Source organism: Anopheles coluzzii, chromosome 2 (genome assembly GCF_943734685.1).
Source record: "Anopheles coluzzii chromosome 2, AcolN3, whole genome shotgun sequence".
Lineage (NCBI taxonomy): Eukaryota > Metazoa > Arthropoda > Insecta > Diptera > Culicidae > Anopheles > Anopheles coluzzii.
Window position 1 is genome coordinate 51,045,357 of NC_064670.1, and position 23,818 is coordinate 51,069,174.

A 23,818-nucleotide genomic window follows, 5' to 3' on the forward strand; every position below is an offset into this window, starting at 1 on the left:
GGGTTAATGCCGTAGCCGCGCTGCTGTCGAGCAGGCACTGGGTAAGTCAATTATTTAATGATACTTAACCACGTGTTAACCAAACATTGGTCGTACCGGTCGGATCCGGGAAGTGAGATACAACTCCAAAGCCACAACCAGAATTGGAGCAGCACGATCGAATGGAGCATTCTGTTCTCTTCGGAGCTCGGTTAATCAAATTAGCTTTCGTTCCAATCAAAATTTCGATGAATGAATTTTTGAACCCCCACCACACCGGTTCTTCCCACTTTCATTGACAATCTCGCTTACGGAGACGGGCGCACGACTTGACGTTGCACACGCTTCGGAAGGAACCATTTAATCGTCTTACAATTTAAATCAATTACCACCTCAAATCAGGCTCAATTATCACATCTGGCTTTGAGCTTTTTGGGGAAAAGGAAGAAACTGCAAGCAGCAACAAAAAAGGAAAGAAAAACATATACACCAAACCGAATGTCGGACGGTTTCGAGCTGCAAGCATTTGTGCGCCCCGTTCAAGCTCAAGATCGAAGACTGTTTCATCTCAGATTCATTCATAAGTAGCTTATAATAATAGCAATAATCTTTCGGGATCTCACCGAGCTGGCTGAGGGCAGCTGGAGCACGGAAAGGAAGCACCCAAAAAAAAATGCTCCACGACATGAACGATACGATAATGATGAATAATTATCATTTGCTCGTTTCTCTGCCCGTTGCAGCAATGAAGGCTGCTTCTTTTCCTTTTTGGTGGTGGTCGTCTTTGAAACTCTTCTTCTATTCTGTTTTCTTTTTTTCTAAGCCATGCTCTTACGAGAATGATTTAGGAGATAGAAATAAAAAATCTGATTGCTTTGAAGTAAATAAACTCAAACTCGGGATTGGCACAGGTGCTGGAAGAGCGTTGAAATTATTGCAGCAGGCATCTCGGTATTCGAACAATCCGTTCTCTGCGAGTTTTTTTTTCGTGGTGGGGGTATGATGTAGTCCCTCTCTCGGGTGGCGTGTGTCTCACGTGATAATCACTTTAATCAGCTTGATTTCATCGCGATCGAATCGGTTTGATTTATTTTATTTATTTCGTTTCTTGTTCGTATCGAGCCTCTTCCAGCAGTGAGTTGAGCGCTCAAGACTGTGGATAGTGGCATCGGTGTTACCTTCCCACTCTGAGAAACGTGTTTCTTGGTTCTCTGAGCACCCAGCAACAAAAAAAAACGAAGGACTCCACTCCACGCAGGCACATCTTCCGGAGACGGCAGGCTGCTGCCGGGAGCTGGCTAACGAGTGCAGTTGGGCGCTCGGTTCCTTCCCCTCAGCGTGCCGGACGGAAGCAGGTCACAATTCAGACATCAAATCAACATAACAGGAGGATGTCGTTTGTTCATAAGCATAAATAATCCATTCTCCACCCGGCGTCCCGGCTCCGCTCCGCGCCGATCCCGTTTGGAGCTATTGGAGCAGAACGAAATGTACCACCCGTGGCCGTTTTAATGCCTTCGGTTGCCTTGTTAATTCCTTTCGGTACCGAAACATTCTCCACCGTCATCGCCATCGTCATCGTCAGCACATTTCTATCGGTTGTCGTGAGATGGAAGTGTTCCTTCCGTTGGCCATAAATTGGCCACGCTGGCGCTTCGATGAAACCGTTGTCTCGGTGTGCGAGTGGCCGTGTGGCTGTGTACGTGTGCTTGTACAACATTTAATGTCTGTTTTTTTCTGTTTTTGTTGCTGGTCTGCCTCTCTTTGTGGTGACTGTCTGAAGCCGAGCAGGCGCAGTTAGGAATGTGAAATGTAGATTGAATGCTTTAGCCAAAAATCGATTAATTCGTACAGGTGGCCAAATAATACAGAACGTGCGTGTATTGCCACACTGCTAGTGTCCAAAATTGATGTCCTTTTAATGCGTTTCGTAAACGACGTGTAACCTGCCACAGGGTGAGAAGTTGCATGAATTCTTCCTATTCCGTAACCGGCACGTTTGTACAACTCAGTTGCAAACAAAAACGGGATCCTCCGAATGGAGACAGACCCCAACCACCCCACCAACGGTCGCCCTGAGGCTGTCTAATTAGACAATAATTCAATGCAAGCCGGAGGTCGGTGTGTTGCAACGGCAGCACCCACAAAAGGGCGGATTTTGGCATGACCAAAGAGCACAGCCGCTGTTACAAAACCCATCAGTCCAGCGGGCTAGACACCGATCGCCGCCATTACATTCCACGGCTTCCAAAGTTCGATTGCGCGTACCCGTCCTACTTGACCACGGCAACTGGAGGGCAACTCCCACCGCTGCACCTACCCTCAAGCTAAAAGTGCCATTTTGCGATGGCTCTGGCGGGAGTCCGGTTTTTGCGAAACACGATGCGGCTGATGTCCGATGGGCGCATTTTCCAACCATCGTGCTGCCGGGGGCCGGGGAGGAATTAAGTAATAAAAACCTTAATAATAGACAAACGGGGCTTGGTAAGGCGTTTCTTTCAACCAGCCCACAGCCCACAGTGTGTTGCTTGAGGGTGCGATTTTCGCTAGATTTGGATGCTTTTCCACCAGCACCATCCGGTTTGTTGAACCGTTTGTTGTGTGTTGCTGCACTTCCTTTCCAACCGACGATTGGTCATCTGAGCGATGATTCGCCTGTAGGGTCCGATTGCACTTGCGGTGGGCACGTGCACCAAATCGTTTGCATGCAGTTCAAAAATCAAACACCTCGCCAAACATTTATTATAATGAAGCGGACGAGGCACCCGAGGCACGCAACCAACTGCAGCAAACGACGACTCCTACTCGCCCCGACAGAACCCTGCCACAGTCAAGAACTGCCTAGCGCGAACGCAAATGGAATTTGTGGCCGGATTCGACTTTCGACCGCGCACATTTCGCTCGTTAGAGAGTGTTCCCACCTGCACCTGCAAAACAAGATGCAACGGGCAAGGGCTACAGCTCTCGTTATGCAACCCAGCGTCGCTAAATAGGTTGGGCGGCAGGTTGGGTTTTCGTATCGCGGGTGCACCCGCGGGTTGCGAATTGGACGACTTTTTCCTTCGGCAGCGACGTCGTTGCTGTGTGTCGCTTTCCAATACCCAGAAATGAAAGTACCTGCACAACGACACATGGGGCCGGGTCGTTTTGATTCATTAGGGAAAATGACCGCTCAATCTTCTCCACGCACACACATAGGGGTGCCCGTGCATTTCTGCACACTGCACCCTAAACGCTGCGGACGCTGTGGAGGTGTGAAGTAGCGTGTCGATCAGGGTTGTAGCTTTCAATGGCGTGCGTTTAGCTTTCATTATGCCTTTTATATGCGATTTTTGGTCCGATATGTAGTGGAATGGTGTAAACAACCGCCCTATGAAACCCGAAACCTCGATTCTGCGTTGGATATCACACTTATCCTTGCTGTTGGACGACCAGATTGGTTGTCTGATTGTCGTTCTGCATCGAGAAAGGATAGGATTTCTCGCTGATGGACCGTTTAGAGCGATGGCTGCCTGGTAGCTTCTGAAGGACCCCCAACCAGTTTGCAATTCATTTCCAATCATCATTCAACTTACGCTCCCTTCACGTAGAGAAGGAGCACCATTTTGCCATTTCCTCTCTTCAGCTACTACAAGCCCCCCCATTGTGATCACAATTCTAAGCAATTTGGCCCAGCTCGCCACAGCAAACCACGCTGCGCTGTGGTGGGTGTGCAGAACGTTGCGCCACAAAACGCAATATCTACGGATATTATGCACAGCACAAACAATTGACAATTACTGCAATTGTGTGAAGCTCCAGGACGGGACGGGGTTACTCAACACCGAAGGCTGAATGCACACCGCGCTGCACCGAGATGCAGCTCGCTCGTTTGCCATTTTGCATTGCGTGTGTGCGGTGGTGTGCCGCTGTACAAACGAGGCAAATGAAAACACCCCGCGGAACTCGCACACGATGCAAAGAAACCCCTCCGTCCTCCGTGGTGGCGTCCTTTTTTCTGCTTCTTGTCCAACTCGCCACCTCCCCACGTGTTTGGGTGGGTGAAGCACGCGTGGTAGTAAGAAACGCTCAGTAAGTTGTGTGCAATTTTTTGTTGTTGTTCCTTCACTGGCTCAACTCACGTCACGCTATCGATCCGGCTCGATCCGGCGGAACACACACTCTCGCGCGCGCGTTGAAGATGTAGGTGCCAGCGCCGCGATACCCGCTCACAACGCAACGCAAACCGCACATTAAGCAATAAACATCTGTGTGTTATTATAAAATAAATACCCAAAATGAAGCTAATAAAATAATAGGTCTACCATCCCGTCCTCCCCCACCAACAAACTTGGGGAGGAAGAAGGGAAGCGGAAAGCGGTGGCTCGGAATGAGATTCTTGGCTTAAGTTTTCCCGCCCTTTCTTCTGGTTTTATTTCATTCACGCACGCAGTAGGTTCGTATGCAATTTTTGCGGCCACGCGGGAGGTCACACGCGCCATGTCCACGCCATGCTTAGCAGCGCTGAGGGACCAGACGAAAGGGGCAGTCGCGGGAGCACCAACATACAGCAGCAACACAATGTGCGCGTGCACGCGCGGCCATCCGCCGTTCCGTCCCGATGCTGCTGCTGCGAACGCGTCCAATGCAATTGATGGTCACCATGGCGCGACTGCGAAACCAAGTGCAGAGGGAGGAGGCGGGGGGGGGGGGGGGTCACAAGCGCCACCACATCACATCTGCACATGCACATTTTCTGCACACCCAGGCGCATTCTTTCGCGGGGCGCGAGCGCATCGCAGTATTATGTAAATATTTAATGAATTAATTGAGCGCCAGACATCGGGAGATTATGTTCTGTCGCCTTTGTCGGTCGCTTGTGGTCAGGGCGGTGGCCTCCTTTTGCTGTATTTTTTCTACTTTTTTCTGTTTCTTCCTCTCCCTCTGCAAAAACCCTTTTCCCGTACCGCCAGTTCGACCGTGGCTTATGGGGTTTCGGAGCGGCACGAAACTAATTAATGAAGATGAAAAATGTGAGCGCAATCCTTCAAAGGGTGTGTGTGTGTGTATCATTTGTTCTTCTACTCGTCACGCGGGTTCACATTTGGCTTGCTGCATTCGCAGGAATGAGCTGCGGAGAAGTTTAACCCTTGAGCGTTCGTTTAATCGCACGTACGTGTGCCAATGTGGGGCGTTTGATACAACCGGTGCGGAAATGTTAGGCATGCAAGAGTTAAGTCAATAAAACTACCGCTTATTGCTGACACATTACACTAAAGTATCCGATTCAAAGCGACCGAAAAGTTCCCAGAATCTCGTTTCATGTTGGATTTTGTTTTACACCGCCAAACAGCGCAAAGTGAATGGAACGACTCCGTAAGAAACAGTTCAATTAATGGTTTTTAAATTCGTTTTCCCCGAACGCACTACAACTCGCCGTTGGATTCCTCTTTCGCAAACAGTTTCTTTGAAATGTGTTCCATTGGATACGTTTGTGACATTCCGTGAGACTAGTGGCTCCGAAGGCTTAGAGAGTGCTACCCAACGGGAATTAAAATTCATCACCAAAACCGGCAATTGACACCTTCTCTCATAGACGCGCGAGGTACGTGTGTTCGCCAATTCACGCTTCGTTGTGTGTTTCTAACAGAACGTGCGTTTTGGACACCTTCTTTTTGTGGTGGTTTCACACTAATGTCTCGAAAAAGCTTGGAAGATTTTACTTAAAATTCGATAACCATCCACTCACACATCTACCTGCCTGCTAGGTGGCGGGACTGGGAGGAGTCAAAACACACATCGCCATTTCTATCACACTCCCCCGAAGGGATACAGCTGCTTGGAGCCCCCCAACATCTACGTAGAGGGGCGGACAGGGCGAAAAATTATGAGTCGCACACGGCCGGCGGCAAATTTATTCCGTTCGACATTTTGCGCGCCGTTCTGTGCGCGCTTAGCACGAGAAAAACCTCGCGAAAGGAAGTCCTGTGTGTGTGTGCCAGTAGGTGTACAACCTCCGTTTTTTTTTTGCAGACGGTCAAGCGGTACGCGAGGCCAATAATAAATTATTGATAAATTATGAGAACCTCGCCGTTCTCTACCGTTTCATGCGTGTGAATGTATGCATGGCTTTTCCATGCTGCTGTGCGTTAGCCCCTTTCCCAGGGAGGGAAACAAACCCAATGGGTCATTCGGGGGCTGACCGGGGGTGATACCATTGGGGTGACTTATGAGATTTTTATTCTCTGCCTTTGTTGCGGCCGTTTTGGAGCTCCGGGGCTTTTGCTTTGACATCTCGTAGGTGCCAAATATTACAACTGCCATGTCGGCAACTTTCAGGACGCCGCGAAAAAAAGGAGAGAAAGACAACCAAACCGCCCAGGAGAACGAACAAACTCACACATTCCCAACGGCGCATACACAAGCCTTTCCCACTCGGTCGGTTGCGTATTCATTACGTGTGCTTGATTTATGAATTATGTTTCTTCTCCGCATTATTACGACGTTTTTTTTTGGCTTATTCTCGGGTGCTGCTTGTTGTGCCTTGTTGTCCCGGTTGTTCCCTTCCAGGAGGAGGAGAGTGGCGAACAACCCAAAAGGTGCGAATGAGGAACCAACATGAAATCCATCCGACGATGGGCCTTTTCGTCGGCAGATTTCGTCTACTGATTGGGTGCATTGGGTGAACGAAACCGTTTTCGCGAGAAGCCTTGCTTTTCAGCATTACCAAGCGCGAGCCGAGAAGCGTGAGAAAAATGAAGAAATATTGCCAAAGGTATCCCCGTGCAGCAGCCCGAAGGGGGAGTCGTTTCGGAAGTCCTCTCTCTGCATGTCAATGACTTGATTTTACAAAATGGCGAAACACAGAACCGACGAACGTTTGCAGCATCTGCAACACACGGCAATCATAGCTCTTTCATCGTTATGTTTGTCCAAAATATAAGTAACAAAAAAAAAAAACACTGCACCTCCGCCAAAATATGATATTTCTTCCTTCCCCAATGGGCTAAGCGCATCCTTTACCTTCACCATTCAACAATGACGCGATTCCAAACGCTTATTAATAAAAGTCGCAAGCAAGAATGAACGATTTTTTATTCATCTCCATGCCCGCACAACGGGGCAGTTTGCATCACGCTAACTAAACAAACAAACAAACTCAACCAAACAAACCCAAAACCCCTCCAATGACGCTCAACTGAAAGAACAGAAATAACGATAAATTTCTCAATATAATACGTTCGCAGCAGGGAGCCTCAAATGCTCGGCTTCCTTTTACCCAAGCGTCCAGCCACGGGTTGACAGTAAGTGGCATTGGACCAGTGGCCCCCTCTCGGTTCGCATCGCTTTCAGCCCGACCTCGCGGTACCGGACGAGGTGGCGACTGCACCGTAGCACCTGGTTATGATTTTTCGTCCCTATCGCTGCGCCACTGGGGGTCTTCGGGCGAGGGCCAGAATAAAAAAAAGCCCAATGCTAACCCTTCTGTCGTCGTACAGTACAGCCAGTTGGCAAACCATTCCACCAGTGGGTACTAATTTATAACTTGAGCTCATTTCTGAACGGCATTTTAAATGTAGAGCTCTTGCGGTGCGTAAACCGGCAGGGTACCAGATCGCGAACAATGGTCAACGCCAATGGCAAATGGCCACCGTGGAAAAGATGGCGGAACGCTGAGCATTTTTATCCCCCTTTGGCCGAACTTTGCCTGCATAGAGTGTTTCTACTCCCGGAACATGATTCCTACTCCTAATGCCCATTTCAAATGATGTGTCAATTGTCGAGAATGACGCACAAAGACGGTGGTGAGCTTTAAAATATGCTACGCCATTGTTTCCCGGCGTTACCACCCCTTCCTTTCTTTTTTGGCGGAAGGTGTAGATTCAAAACCTATTTTTGAATGATTTTCTTGGGATCTTTTGACACCTTGAACTTTACCATAATGTTGTACACAAACGGAGAAGAAAGGATTCAACGGTGAAGGGTACCGAAATTTCCAATTTTAACTGATTTATTCCGTACGATCTTTTGTTCGATTTTGAAAAGTGTTTTCCTCTTCTGTCGTGTTGCCATCTCTGTGGTGTCATCCTATGCGGAAAAAAATGTTTTCTGTAGTAGAAAGGCTTTGTTTGGAGACAATATCCCAAAAGCGTTGCGCTGTTTTGTTATTGAAATTGGATACAGCTTTTGTTGCTGATGTTGTATCTGTACTAGGAACGTATTGGAAGGAACTTCAACCCCTAATGTTTGACCTTTTTTGTGACAGTTCTAGACGTGTAATAAGAATAACTGGTTCAATATCTATTGATCAGCACAACATGAAATGTAAACATAATGCATTTTTCGAAGAGAAAAAAGTGCCGAAAACTTCATGCTTACATGGGATATTTTCCTTTGCCTTATGCTCGCACAGCTTTAAACCTTCCTGGTGGTAGTTTGGTGGTAAAATCAAATTATTATTTTGTTTTTTTTTGCGAACCTTCACACAATTTTCCCAACCAGCAGTAATCACTTCCGCAAGCATCCGCGGGCACGATTTGTTTCTATGCGCCTAATCTAAATCAGCACTCGGCAGTGTTTTCTGTGCCTAGCCACATCGTGATAACACCATCGCGTTACAGAAATTGTTCAACTTTGTTGGAAGTGGGTTTGTTTTTATCCGCGAGCAAGCTTTCAACGTATTTTTTCCCCCCGTGTGCGTGTATTTGGTTCAATTTTTCCTACCGACACCCATTCGCCTTGTCAACAGCAGCCGCCAGGCTCGTGAAGAAGATAGAAAATTGTGCACCAATTTTCCGCTGGCATGCCTTTTCGCGTATTTACCATGCGCTACGGACAGGGAAGCGAAAGCGTTTGAAGAAGAGTTCCTGCCAGCAAGTAACCACCCGGCGCCTTATCTTGCTCTCATCGAGGATTGGATGTAATTATTATTTATAATAATCATTTTACATAATTACAACCAATTTCACCTGTACCTAGGGTGCGGAGAACACACTCCCACGAAGACCCTTGTCCTTTTTCGTTAGTTCGTTGCCTGGCTGTAAGACGGCGTATGGATGGTCGCTCCTTTGCCTTCCAGCTTTACAGGCGCGTTCTTGGAGGGGATGACTGCTTATTTCCCAATTTCGGAAGTGTTCCGTTTTTTTCGGTGTTTGTATTCTATTTTACCACTCTTCCTAAACTCTGACTTCCTTTTTCTTGCCCACTTTCCTGCCTTGAGGGTCCAGTTCAGTAGGCAGCTGGTGGTGGTGAGTGATGTGTTCATTCTGTGCCACGTTTTTTGGATGGTGGATTTAAAATTGTTTTCATTCCACTTGCTTGTACTATTTGTTTTAGCATCGTTACAAAAAAGCAATGAAGGAGAAAAGGCCAACGTTTTGTCACCGTAGGAAAAACAAAACGCAACCAATTTTACCGAGGATTACCTGTGCCGTAATGAGACACACGATAAGATGCTAGCAGAAAGCTCCATCGCACAAAAGCAAGAGGCAGAAAAAATTATTAAAATGATAATCATGCCGAACTGAGAAAAAAATCACTCCACGAATGGAATAAATGAGCAGCAGCGGCAGCACCACCAGGAATGGCCCGCTAGTTGTAAGGCTCCACTACGATCAGTTTATTCGTTGGTAAGCAAAGTGAGACAGCAGGATTTCAACGACGTACACGAGACGGACGACGAGCAGAACACGACGAGCATGTTTTACACCGAAGGCTGCGAAGAAACTTTGCTCGGCAAGAACGAGTGCGATCCACGTCGTGTTTATCTTGTTTTATAACTCTATACCTTCATTTGTATGTTGCTTTAGGTATGTACATAATGTCGCGCTCGTGGCTCACGCCTTCTCGTCCTGTGGCCACTGCCAAAGCGCACGGGATAAAATATGTAAATTTTATTTAAGGTTAAGCTGATGTTCAGGCTCATTTTAAATTGTAACACAATTAAACCGACAACAAACGAAAAAAACAAACTCAAATGCTTCAATTTTCAAATGTACAACCAGTTGTATTAGTCTATTATAGATATTTTTTAAAGATTTTGCTAGTTTTTAGATTTGTTACCATCCGCATTCATGGCATCCCTCTTTATGCATCAACATTTCACACTGTCTCTTGTAAGATACATTGCTGCGTTGATGTCCAGTGAATCTTGATTTACCGGTTTGTGTTTTTTGCGTTCGTCTTCCTTCCCCACCATGATTGTGTCCATGCGAACGTCAATGACAATCTGTCTTCTTCCAGCCTTTGCTATACACCCCTCCCCGGCATGCTCTACAAGAACCATATTCATTACAAACTCCTTTTTGCAGTACATTATCACACACCCGAATGGTCAAAACAAAACGGATAGCCTGAACCGATCGTCCTGCAGGCAGGAATGGCGCGATCCTTCCCGGGCACAGGTACCTTTACCAACTGCACCCTGCCTGCCGTGCGCTCGAGGAAGTGAGAAGAAACATAAGCTACTACGGTTCGCTCGCCACCCCATGGTCAGCTGTTCCTTCCCGGCGTCAGTTCCTACTTTCCCTTGCACACCCTCCTCGGGCCTAACCGGTAGGGTCAAATCCGCAACGGTAGTCAAGCGTCTGTCTGCGATCTTCTCGAATACCAGATTGCCCGGATTGGCTTAAGCGACCACTTGAGAGTGGTCAGTTCGGAAAGGTTCGAAGGCTGGCTGGCGATGAGTGGCGCCAGCGCGCCAGGGATCAGCACCAACTTTTGCGACCAATGTCTCCAGAGAAGCTTAATTGCAAACCGTACACACTTACATGGTGGAGTTTCTGCATCCGACTACCCCTTTCGAGGCTCGAGTTGCGACCCGATGCGAACCCGTGTCAAGCGGGGTTCTCAAACCCGACCTCGGTAAGAGATACATCCGATCCGATCTGATGCGGATTATCTTACCACCAGCCTCTGAGTGTGGTTCGAGATGGCATCGGCGCTTCCGGTACCGAGCATTAGATTCATGTTGGTACATGTGCTACAGCCAACAGCATCGCTGTGCTTCGATTGCACTCACACTCACTTGAAGGTAGACACCAATAAGAGGCTTAGGGTTCATCTTCAAGCTAACCAATACATTCGCTCTATTAAAAATGTATAGAACACAGGAATCCAGCTCGCTTACTCTCATATATATTCAGATTACTAGAATAAAATAAGTGTTTTTATCTGATTTTGAAATGTATCATGGCCCTGCTGGGCAAGATTTTAGAACTCATGTGCATCTAGAGCATTGAATGTTTGCAGAGATCGTTTCATCTTGTGATAAATACATTTGGAGGAATAGAATAACTTTAATGTTTTAATATACTTGTCCGTTTCGTAGTGAGCATATTGCAGTGTGCCTTATTGTAAAATGAATGCATAAATAGAAACTGATTAACGTTTCACTGTAAACCGATATGAGCTCTCAGTTTGGCTTCTTGTGACGTCCATCTCATGTAAAAGGGTGCGAAAAAAGTATACCAAAGCGCACTAACAACGTTGGCTTTAGCAAGTGAAGCGATCAATTTTTCAAATATTCAGACTAGGTCTATTAACTCAACAACCTACTTCCAAGTGGATTTTCCTTTTCTGGATCAATATCTAGTCCCAAATTAGAGTTGTGTTTGAAGAAGAGTGTATTTAAAAAAAAACATTTAGGACACCAGCTACGCTCTGACCAGAAGTGACCCTTGGGCCAAAGCATCGATTTTCGTTAGCTCGAGTCACGAGCATCCGTTTTACGGCAGGTGAAGGTTAATTAACGACCCATCGTCAAAGCCATCTACCCCGCCGGTTTGTCAGCGTAGATAACACCCGGACTTGCCATGCACCCTGATGAAGAGAATAAAACAACGTTAATAAAATAAACAAACCAACGATCAACCGGTGGTAAATGGCTCGTGGCGAACGGCTGGTACAATCGTTAGGCGTTTTGATTTTTATTAGCCTACCTAAAGTGGTCGCAATCAATCCCGATAAATGTTGTCGATTCCTAGAACGCTTTAAAACAAGCCCACAATACGGAAAGGCACAGAAAATTTAAGGCTAGACAAAGTAGAATAACTTTTTTCGACGACGGAGAGTTTGTTTAATGGAAAAATAGTAAGTCAGCAAATGGAACACGCAGAAATCGTAAAACCGACACTATGAACCGTCGTAAAAGCGTTTATCGAAGCGCTTATACACTCTGAGAAGTTAGGGAAGAATTGTTTGCTAAAGGACATCATTTTAATTTGAATTTGTCTCGACACCTTGTGTTTCAATAAAAATCGTTTCAATTTTCATTGCTGTGCGTTACAGCTGACAAAGAATCGGTTTTACAAATCGTATTCCATGAAGCATCTACATGCTGTTTCAAGTTTTCATAAAAAAAACTTGCCCACATGCCACGCATACCAAGCTTTCCTCAAAATTGAGCGTCAGTTGAGCAACATGTAGCAACATAATTTGATTTTATTTAGCATGAGCTTGCAATATTCTGAACACACAGCAACAGCCAGCCACTACGGCTACAACACTCCGACACGAGTTGTGTCAAGCCGCTCTGTGCCGCCACTCGCTTACCCTTACCTTTCCCGGGAAGTCTCTAATCCCCCAAAAGGACGTTCCGCCTTCTACTCGGAGAGCTTACGGCAACAGCCGACCGACTGACTCACGAGAGAAAGACTCGTCTGCGCCAGGAAGATCGCGATCCACCAACTAAGTGTGTACTGTATAAAATTCGAACCAACAAAAAAAAGAAACACAAAAACAACCTCACGGTACGCAACGCCGAACTATCTCCCGATCACATACCCGTGGCTACACGGGCTTACAACGGTGGAAAAACCTTTTAATGGATTAACCTGCGACCGTGGCGGTGTTTCCCTTAATGGCCCAGTCGGCTGGTTATATTTAGAGCACGTCGGATCTTTAACTAGAGAAGCGCACTCTGGCTCGCGCGCGACCGGAGGCGGAGAAATCCAAAGATGATGGTCATTTTCTCCTCAACAACAACAAGCATGCATGAGCATGGGTACCGGAGAGCGGGGAAAATACGCACCACGGAGAATTTCATAAGGCAACAAAAAAAAACGGTGCACTTATTTGTTTTAATGTGTTTATTAAGAAAAGCCTTTAATTTTACCTTTCTCCGTTTCAGTCCATCTCTCTCTCTTTCTTTTTAGTCTCTCTCTTTATCTCTGTCTCTCTCTATCTCTCTCTGTCTCTCTTTCTTGCTCTCTCGTCCAGCCTGTACACGATCCTATTCGATCGGTTACGCAGCTTAAGTGAAGGTGCGATCATCGAAACATGATCGTCCTACAACGAAAACCCCGAACAAAACGGGCGCTTTGGCTTGAAGTGACGTTTGTTTATGCCGCTGAATCATGCGCGGAACGACAAGCCAAACGATTTTCGGCGGCAAACGGGTGTGTGTGTGTGTGTGTGTGTGTGTGTGTGTGTGTGTGTGTGTGTGTGTGTGTGTGATTCACCATGGTTGCCGCCGCCAAACGCACATGTGGTCCCGATCAAGCCATGAAATCGTGAAACAGAAGCCCGGTGCGCCTGGTAGCCGGAACGCTAAATTGAATTATGACAGTTTGATTGTGTTTGGCCGCGGTACGAGCCACCAATCGTCGCCAGTTGAACGAAGGGCCTGGACGTGCCGGACGCAGACGAAAGAGAAAGGACAAAGAGGCAGGCCGACCGAACTGCGAAGCGATCGTTCGGCAAAATATCGAAACCTGGCCAACTGGCAGATGGATGGATGGATGGATGGTTGGAATTTTAAGTGGCGCTCTAGTGACCGGCTGGACTGGATCAGTGCTGAGAGGGGCTGAGGTTCCTCTGTGGGGGTTCGCTGCCGCCGTCGCCGCCGTCGAACAAGGATCTTAATGCAATCGGGCGTGCTAGAAAGGAGCCTTTCCCCCTGTCCGAAAACCGGGAGCGCACAGGGCGACTGCGACAGTTGAGGGGTCACCGGTCGACACAAATGTGGTAATTAGCTTCAATTAAGACATCACAGCCACGAGATGACAGATTAATTTTTGCAGATGAATGTGCCCGGCGTCCCGGTTGCCGTGACCACAGACCACGGAAAGTAGCAATTAATTGCATACTCTAGCAATTGAAAGCTCTCGTTTTGGAGGCGCTTTGATATGCTTTTGCTGTGCGCGTCTACGACTTTTCCTGCGACTGCAGGAGCATTCTGCGACACTTTCTTCCGCACCAGCCGTCTAGCGATCTCATTATGCTGCATCAGACGGGGGCTGATTGAATTAGCGTCTGTCGATGATCGAGGATAGAGCAGTGACGATGAGGAGAAAGTGCTCCCCTTCATTGCCAGGAATGTCTGGAAGTCCTGCTTCCAGGGCCTGCCTGCATGGGTGTCCAAGTGTCACGACGCTCAGGACGCCGTTCGTGACGATGAATTTTTGGTGATTAAAATACATTTACAGGATACCTTTTTTCGTTGGACTTCCCACCCATCGAGAGTGGTTGGAATTGGCTTTGGAGTAGCAGGAGGTAACCTTTTCGTCGTTTGATTTTTCGTAGTCGTAAAGGAAGCTTGGTCTGCAAAGTTGCTTTAGGATGTAGAGAATCGTCTAGTGTGGCAAGGGATGAGGGGAAAAGCTATAAAAATCGTTTCAAATCTTTAGGCCTCTAATAAAGCGATTGTGCGACTTGTGGCTGACTAGGACTAGTAACCCCACCAAAAAGCTCCCCAAGAATTCTGACGGAAGCCTGGAGTCCCTCCAAAAGTAAATGTGCTGCCGCGCTAGAGCTCCATAGACGACGCGTATCATGATATCGATTATTTTATGAGCTCGCCTCCGCCATCAACACGGGACCCTTGACTATTTCCCCCGGCAAAGTCTAATGTAGCAGCTTTTTTTGCTCATAAAAAATACAACGCCCCACCGTGAGCTGATAGATATATCGTTTTGGCGTAACAACAACAACAAAATGCACACGCACACCGCAGCACCGCAGTAGAATGGTGAGATATCAATCAATCACGATCCCGAGTGGAGTGTCCTACTACTTCAAACGGTTAACCTGTTGCGGGTGACACGTTAAGACGTTTGCCTTGCTCGTTGGCCGCTGGTGTGCGTACGCCATTTGCATGTCGTCAAATTTGGTTGATTTGTTTTATCATTTTGATTGTCCATTGGTTTCGGCCAGAAACCTTTCGGGACAGAAGCCATAAAACATTTACCACCTCCCAGGAATCATTAAATTGACTCCTATCCACTCACAAACAAATCGGCTAACTCTGTGTCTCTTGCGATGCTACCAAAGCTGGACATAGGGGAGCTTCCCAGCTTTGATGCTCTAGCCCAGGATGCCTCTTTTCCGCTACGCCACGTAACATGATCTCCCGAAGACAATCGCTTGCGACATAAAACACACACACACACACTCACACACATTCACTCAGGTCAGCTGAGCAGTGGGTAGTTTAATGTGTGTCTGGTAGCGGGAAGTAAATCAAATATTTAAATTAAAATTCACCATCTACCATCCGCTGGGAATGTTTGCGGGAGAGCAGCAGCTTAACGGCCCAATCGACCCGCCGTTGACGGTGATCCGCTCGATGGTTGCTGATCGTGATTGAAACGCGATCGTGATATTTATTGCGCATCAAACCCAATCAAATGGTAGTAGAAATTCGGTGGGCAAGGTGTTGTTTGGAGGAGATTTTTTCCTATACTTTCGCTGGTCAAACACACGGTGATTGATACGTGTGCTTGGCAGTAAAAAAAAAACATTTGGTCATGTGAAAAACGGTTCTAGGAAGTGGTACAAACTGAAACGAGGATTAATTTTCATTGCTGTAAACCTTTGCCAATATAACCAAAGCTAGTTTGAAAGTAGGGATTTGTTATTTTTTCCTTCATCACTGGCACCGTTTCAAAAGTTTTAGGCTTTTTATGTTCATACAATCTATTCCAGCAAACATCATCACCAAAACGCTAGGTCGCACTGATGTGACCTCTTCAGATTAAGCATCTTTTAATTACAACCAACACGGAGAAGAAAAACGTCTTGCAAGCGATTCAGAGTAAAGGGTGGGTGACCGTAAGGAAAGGGAATGTTTTCAACTGTTTGTCTCTCACATCAACCACGGTCAGTTGGTAATTTCAAACTCTAGCACACAGTGCACGTACTTAAAAACAAACCACCCATCATTCCCATGAGACAAGAAGAGAGCATAGAATCGGTGGCGGGGGACGCTTGGTTGGATGAATTGCATTCAGGCACGAAACCGCGCGTCGTCTTCATTTTCGACATGCAACCGAAAACGAAACTGCGCGCAAAACGCTGCGTGCGCACACACACCACACCACACCAAAAACAAAAAACTTCAATGTCTCGTCAAGCGGCGAACCTTTTCCCCGGTCTGTTCCCGCATGCAAACGCTGGCGCGCTGCATTAACCTTCGATCACGTAGGGCTCGAAGGGGTGGGCCATGGGGAGAAGATGTGGGGTGTACAGGGAGTAGGTCGGCCTGTCATCAGACCCCAGCACAGACCGCGCATGGGCTCACTCATTCGACGGTATGGGCCAAAATTTCAATGATAAAGTAATTACCATCGTATCTTGTGAAGCGCCATTCATGTTTCCTTCAATTTTTGGACATCCACATGACACACCGTTCCTTCTCTACACTGTCTGTTCGGAAGTGGTCGGGCACCGGTGGGGGGGTGGTTTGGGGGCTTCTCTCTTTTTATTTTGGCGTGCGATAATTACATTTCCGCGGCGCGTTCAAGCGTCTCGTTGTTCTTTGATGGAAATCTCAATTGCAGTGTGGCCGTGTGGTGGTGGTTCCTGCGCCATCCACAGACGTCAGTGGCCCGGGCCCGTTCAGCAAACCCACCGGCGTACTGCATTAACACTCAGTGCACGGGTACCGCCCGCTAGCACCGGCGTAGTAATTATTGTTAATTACTTTTTTATGTAATTGAAATTGAAGTAACAGCCACGCTACGGCACTGCGAGTCTGAGGGAGCCCAGCCGGTGAGGTTCAACACTGTTCGGTAAACAATGTATGTTTTAGGAACAAAACTTTTCTACTTCAAGTTATGGCTGCTCTCGCTTGGAAATACAAACTTTGAAAGAAAAACCTAATATGGTTAACAACACTCACCGTGTGGTCCGTAGCTTGTTGGGTAGTAGCGTCGATGGGAGCCATTTTCCAGCGGGTAGAATGGGTTCATCTCGGACGGATCGACCGCAGCCGTCTGATGGCCCAGGGCGGCCGATGTACCCGGTGATCCACCGAGCCGCTGGTTATCGTACCAGCTGCGAGCCTCGGCTGCTGACGTCATATCCATGATGGCTGGTTAGCGCTGTTTTAGCTTCTTATTCTACGCACAATCTGACCTTGTATAACCACTCAAACACTCTAACACTAGTACACAGATCACTCTCACTGAAACCGTTTCGAAACTGTAGGCCCTCGAGGTCCTTTTATTCCGTTTGCAGTTGTCTTCACACGCATACACACACTCACAATCAGTTGGCAACAGCTTCGTTGTGCTGGGACATTTTCATCCCTCGCTATGCTGCGCGGCGATATTACCAGTTTCTCGTCCACAGCGAACCGTTGCCGTCTATTCGCTCCTCATTTCGGTACCAGCACGGCCCAAGCATGTCTTGCTGCGATCCACCGGTACAACGGACGACATGCACACACACACACACGACACAAAATGGTGGATATCACAGGGCAAGTACGAGCGAAACTCGCTGGGGAGCAAAAATCCGATTCGTCGATTCGTCGACGTTCCGCCGCCGCCACCGATCGGATGGTGGTCACGACGTGCAGTACTACCCGCGGAGCGATACTCTTATTTATCACGCTGCTCTCCTTTGTTCATTCGTCATCTGTGCGAGGGCAACGGTGAACGATGAATATCATTCCGCTTTGCTTGCGATGCAATGCGAGCGCGGGCGCGCGCGTACAAGTTCGCGTGCTGTTGTTGGGTTGACTTCGCTTTTCTTCCTTTGCTCGCACTGCACTGCACTGATCCGTCTTGTCCCCTGTGGCGGTGGTGTGGGGATGGTGCCACCGCGAGCTGCTGATGATTTGGGGTTGTAATTTATACACACAAAATTGTGTTGCTCATTCAGTGAAACAAATTGTTTCCTCTTGTTCTGTCTCCCAGTGCCGGCAATTCGGTCCGAATGTTCAACCGTGTGAGCTAGGCGCCTGCCTTTGATATACACACACAAACACGCGCGGGCGCGTACGATCTGCAACGGGAGGAAAGAAGGGAAATGAGATGTGAAACACTATCGTGTAAGCACAAACACACGAAATATCATTAGACTAGCAATCAGTCGCTTAAATAAGGTGGAAAATTGTAGGCTCCTTTTCATTTTGTTCTTTCTGCCACAGGCTAACACAGACAAAGCCGGGAGAAAACCATTGGCAAACCGAAAATCTCCGACCAACTAGAACACTTCCTGTAACACAGTAACCTATTAATCCTTCCCTGCAGAAAATCACGTGACCAAATTCGAGCTCCACTTCTGTCCCCCAATCTCACAACACAAACATAACTCTGCAAGGGCGAAAAACACACTTTGCGCTCCGTCCAGCCCGACCACGCTTTGGCAGGCCCGTAACCCTCTTATCGCATTGTACGGGTACGGGATCGTTATCATTGCTTCAACCGCTTCCAAGAACAATTCATCGCGGACGGGAAAAACGACTGATAAACGACTCTTCTCCGGTGTCTCCAAGCGTTCTCGCCGCCCCTTGTTAGCTATTTGGCCAGTGATAGGGGGTTTGTTATTGGCGAGGCGCCTTTTCGGCAGTCACTAGTCAAACGGATGCTATCAGCATGTAATACACGGTACCGATAACTTGCGATTGCTATCCCGCGACCCGCGACCGTTTGCCAGCGACATCGTCAGTCATCGGTAAGCGTTTATTCGCGTAATTTGTGACATTGAAATGATGTCCACGTCTACTCAGCAAGCCAAAATGTCCCGCGGTCGCCGTGTGTACTGCGCTAATGGACCGCTCAAGGACCCGATGTACAACAGCAACGGCGTCCATTTTCTTGCCCATCGAATTGCGGTGTGAAGTGATTTGACGGTTTGCTGTTTTCCAGCACTACAAAACAACAACCAAACCACAGAAACGCTCGTTGGCTTAGCAAACTGACAGTCGACAATCAATGATAACTGTTTGCGCCGACTGTTGGAAGTACGCTATATCCAGGAAAAATAGCCGCCCCCTTTAGGATTCGGAGCCATACATAGCTATATAGCCAGCATAAAATGGCGCACTCGGTGAAAAACAAAACTAACAATCGATCCGCACAGCATGCGTATAAACCTATTCGTCAATCGATCGACGCCACTGAAGTAATCTAGCGAAACGGATCAAGGGGCCGAAACGGTATCCTTCGTAGGAACGCTTAACAATCCCCTTCACCGGCCTAACAGTTACAATTGTTACAAAACGACCGCCGAAGTGATCCTGGTTTATTTTATTTTTTACTTAAATACCCTGCTTTTCCATAGCACGCCCCTTCGTTGTAACCGTTGGAAAATAGAAAACTGGTGCCTACATTCTCTCTTCTGTATGCTTTACAATTCCTTAGCAATATTCATTCTTTTATTGCACCACAAAAGCGTTGGGCTTAACCACTGTGCGCAACAATGAAGCTGTTTAGAACGTTGCGCAAAGTAAGTGTGCTTGCGCTGGTAATCGATATCTCGGGTCTCGAATCATCGTTTCCCCGGGAATAGCGTATCCCTATCCCAAGGTTAACTGGGTGGACAGCTAGGGCCCTTACCACGGAGGAGTGTTGAGAGGAGAACAGCAAAGCGGGAAATGTTACATTTCGTGCTTAGGAAAAGGTGCTGCTGCGAGAGCGGTACCGAGTTGAAGGATATCATATTACTGTCACCGTATCTGGTCCGTTCGAAGGGAAATGAGTGGCACGGTAGGGAGCTATTCAATGTGAAACAATGTAATAATACCAACGTAAGTTGCAAATCTGTGCAATTTGAACCTTATGCGCTGTTTCATTTGAATAGTATGAACTACGTTACGCAAAGTGAAGTATATCACTTAAAAACGTAATATTTTAATATAAAAAAAACACACACACAATTAGAAGTGAAAATAATTTCTATACTTTCGTAGCACATTGTTTGCTCCATCGTTTTCCAACCGCTTCCAAAAAGGCCATCGACCGTATGCTTCCTCCGGCACGTAATCGATGAAATAGGAATTCGTTACCGATTGAATAATTCAATTTTAAGCCAACAACACACACACGCACACACAAAAAGACACCGGGTAGCGTCCACCATGTTTGCGTGCCAACGACATTCTAATCAACCGTTTGCACCCTTCCCACCAACAATCATTCCATGCAAAAGACACCCAGCGCCAAAAACACAAGAGAAACATGGCACCTCGGACGAAATGGCAACAGCGCCAACATCACTGTCAATTTTGGAGGTGTCACTTGGGTCTTGATTTTTCGCATCACGCACCCCGGCCTTTCGGTGGCCAGATTGTGACGAGTGTAATTAAATCAAGCTCCTAACGAAACGCCAAGGCACCGCCAAAGGTGGATTGTACACTCTTTGCGGCACACTGTTTTGTCGTTCGAGAAGAAGAATTACTCTTAGACCAAACAGGCTGTTCATTAAGCTACCGCGAGCACTGATTAAGTGGCTGAGCTGCTTTCCTGGGCAGGAAATGTACGGCTATACTGGCTAGATCTACTCAGGTCGCTCCTCACCATGTGTACCCTTGTACTGGTAAGTTCCGTGCTCATCAACTAACTAGCGGAAGTGAAAAGCAACTGTCACCAAACTTACAGCTCCAAATTTCTTACTTCCTAACCATAAAACAGTAAACTACCGAACTCGAACTGCAACACCACCGTGCTGCTGGGTGTCCGTTGAAAGTACTGGGCGTGTGACAACAACATCATAATAAAAATATGTTTCATGTCCGCCATTTTGTGAGCGCTCAGGTCCTGTTCCGTCGCGAGCATCCCAGCCCACCCTTCCAGAGTCTCTGGCCGTATCACTTTTTACGACGACAATTGGTACTGTAATTTTATAGTGCCCTTCTTCTTTTACGACGGCCTCCGGTTTTCCTCGGACAGGCCCATTTCAATGCTGCACGTGGAATCGGAACGACCCTGCGCTGGCTCCCGCACTGGATAACCATTTCAACCGACTCATTAATGAGGGGGGGGGAGCCAGCGGGCAAAAAATAAAACAGTAGTAAGTGAAATAATAACATTTATAGTACTAAACCACCACCCTGCTCTCCACCACTAGTTGGCAATCTTGATGGCGGGAACCTCGTAAAGAATGAAAACAAGAATTAAGCAGACTAAAAAGGCATGCACACACATTCCCCAGAATCTAATAAAAAGGAACGTCGTTGAAGCTCAACAATAAAATCTCTGCCAGCCGTGGACGGTCGGGAGGAATGCGTTCGAAGAAAGTCGAGGAGGAGGCGAGCGTCCGCTCCTTGGGTGTAAAGGGTGGCAAGGGTTCACTTTCGGTAGTGAACCTCAGTGTCAGGCCTAATAGGACCCCCATTTATGCATGTTATATGTGGCCATCAAAATCATGACGGTGTCGTAAAAGAAATGAAACGCACAGCCATTGCTAGAAATCAGCAAATGTGTGAGTTCACGAACCAGTGGCTCTAATAAATAAAATAAAAAACTACGCCAACACGTCCAAACGCACGTCAAGGGAAGCGTGCACTACTTGCGTTCATTCATCAGCTTGTAGTTAAAGCTCCTACAGTGGATAGGGAGCAGTAAAGTGCAGAACGCAATCAAAACGCGGAATAATCATGCCAACCGATTACGAACGACACTTACAGCCAAGTGTCGAAGGAAAGGCGTGCGATACTGTTGTGGCTTCAAAACGAATTGAAATCGAAAGGAAGCATCTCAATGGCGTGCTCTCAAGCAATGATCTACGTTTTTGAATTGATTAGCACGCGGTGATAGATTGTTCGCCGGGCACAACGTGGCGATAAAGGCGACACGGCGAAAGATAAAATAATCACAGCCTTCCAGCATTCCGATCCGGTCATACCGAGCATACCGATATATGGGCAGTCGACTGATCGCAATTAGTCGACCTGTTTTCCAGTCGCTCCAGCCAGCAGCATGGTTTTTATGTTTTACATCAAACGCTTCTTTTTTATAACGTTTATTGCTCTCTGTCTTGGCCAGTGTTGCTGTGCCAGTCCATTTAATCATTCGGTTTCGTTCGTTACTGTCGTTAATTCACATTACCCGTCTGGGGGAGCATTTGCTTTTTTTACGAGAGCGAAGAAACCAACCGATCGTTAAACGTAGCTACAAATGAGTAACAACTACAACTAGAGCCAGGGCAAACCGTATGGTTACCATGAGTGAATCCGGGAGACGGTGAAGACTCTCACTGGGATGCCTCCACCATTCGGACTAACGATGGAAACCCGTCTTGTAATAATGCCTGTACAGTTCTTAGCGGTGTTGATGATAGAAGAAGGTGGTAAATTTCCCACCCATAGTGGTCACTCCACTTCCGAACCGTTGTCTTACTCCATTTTCCTGTGGTTTTCATATCTTGACTTCCACCGTTAATAGATGGTGCAATGATTCCTTATAATTTTATCGTTTTGGTTTTTGTTTCTGCTTCCGGAAGAATGCATTTATTGAGTGCAATTTGAATTTACCGTATCAGGATGCTTGAAAAGCTTCACAGCACACAGTTCGCAATGTAGAATGCAACATGGCCGCTGCAACCGTGCATTAAGATCTTGTCAAGCAGCGTTTGCGAAAGGACAAAGCTACGTTCTCTCTAATTAAAACTGAACAACAGTGCTAGGCAAGCACAACTAATTGTTGCTGTTACTTTTGATCGTCGTTTTAATGGAATAAGCAAGCGGAATTTGCAAATACGCAAGCAGCTAAGTTTTATAGCACTTTAATTGGAATGTATCGCAATGAATGGTTGCACTCACGAGAAGAAGAAAAATAGCGCCCATAAAATCAACGCGTTTGGGCATATTGTTCAGGACAATTTCTAATTTATTAAAACTCCTCATTCAAATAATCAACACTTCCCACGCACGATTTGCATTTAGATTCCATTTCTTCTAATCTAAACTACCCGTTAGATGGAGAGCTAGATAGCTCCCCGGAATCCCCACTCGTCACAGTTTGTCACAAATCATCACTACCGTGATGTACGATCCCCATTTTCCCGGTTCCCGTGCCGCGCGATTGCGATTGATGAAAATGGTCTGTTTATGAAATCAAACGATACCAAACAAAACGTACAAATGAGTGTAAAACGGGCGGAGGCATTAACATAATGCTTCGCTTTAAAGTGTACCGCACCAACACACACACACACACACACAGCAGATAAAAAGTGGGAACCTTAAGACGCTTGCAACAGCCCATAGCCAGCGAATGCAAATGGAGCCGATTTCGAGCTTCCTTTCTCCTGCTTGGCGAACCGAGCTCATCCTAACGCGATTGGCGCAGGCGTACTCAATGACCAGGTTGCTTTTTTTGTCTTACCCTTTATTTTTGGGTAAGATATTCCCATGCTGAACGGCTGAAGTGCCAAACCGAGTGGAAAATCCGAAAGAAAACCGCACCATCAGTATCGTGTGTAAAAGCTCACGCTTTTAGTTATATTTCCCACCCGATATCTTGCTCTCCTACCCACATCAAGCGAGCGGCAAATAGAAGGTGGAAAAATTTAAATCAACCCCATTTTGCGTACGAGTGGAAACATCCCAAAACTCACTTGACCGAATCGTGCGCACAAATCACGAGCCGCTCGCACACAGTGACAACTTATTTGCGCGCAGCCTGGTCCTACT

The 23,818-nt window shown here is 47.0% G+C and overlaps 1 protein-coding gene across 2 annotated transcripts in view; it reads right to left on the bottom strand.

Annotated features, from left to right (window-relative positions):
- LOC120949191 (GATA-binding factor C) overlaps positions 1 to 23,818 on the bottom strand; it is a 96,430-nt gene that overhangs the window by 66,322 nt on the left and 6,290 nt on the right. For both annotated transcript variants that reach the window (XM_040366288.2, XM_040366287.2), the window contains exon 2: positions 17,078 to 18,186. In XM_040366288.2, the coding sequence (XP_040222222.2) occupies positions 17,078 to 17,264 (187 nt within the window). In that variant the 5' untranslated portion in view covers positions 17,265 to 18,186. The remainder of the gene's footprint in view (positions 1 to 17,077; positions 18,187 to 23,818) is intronic.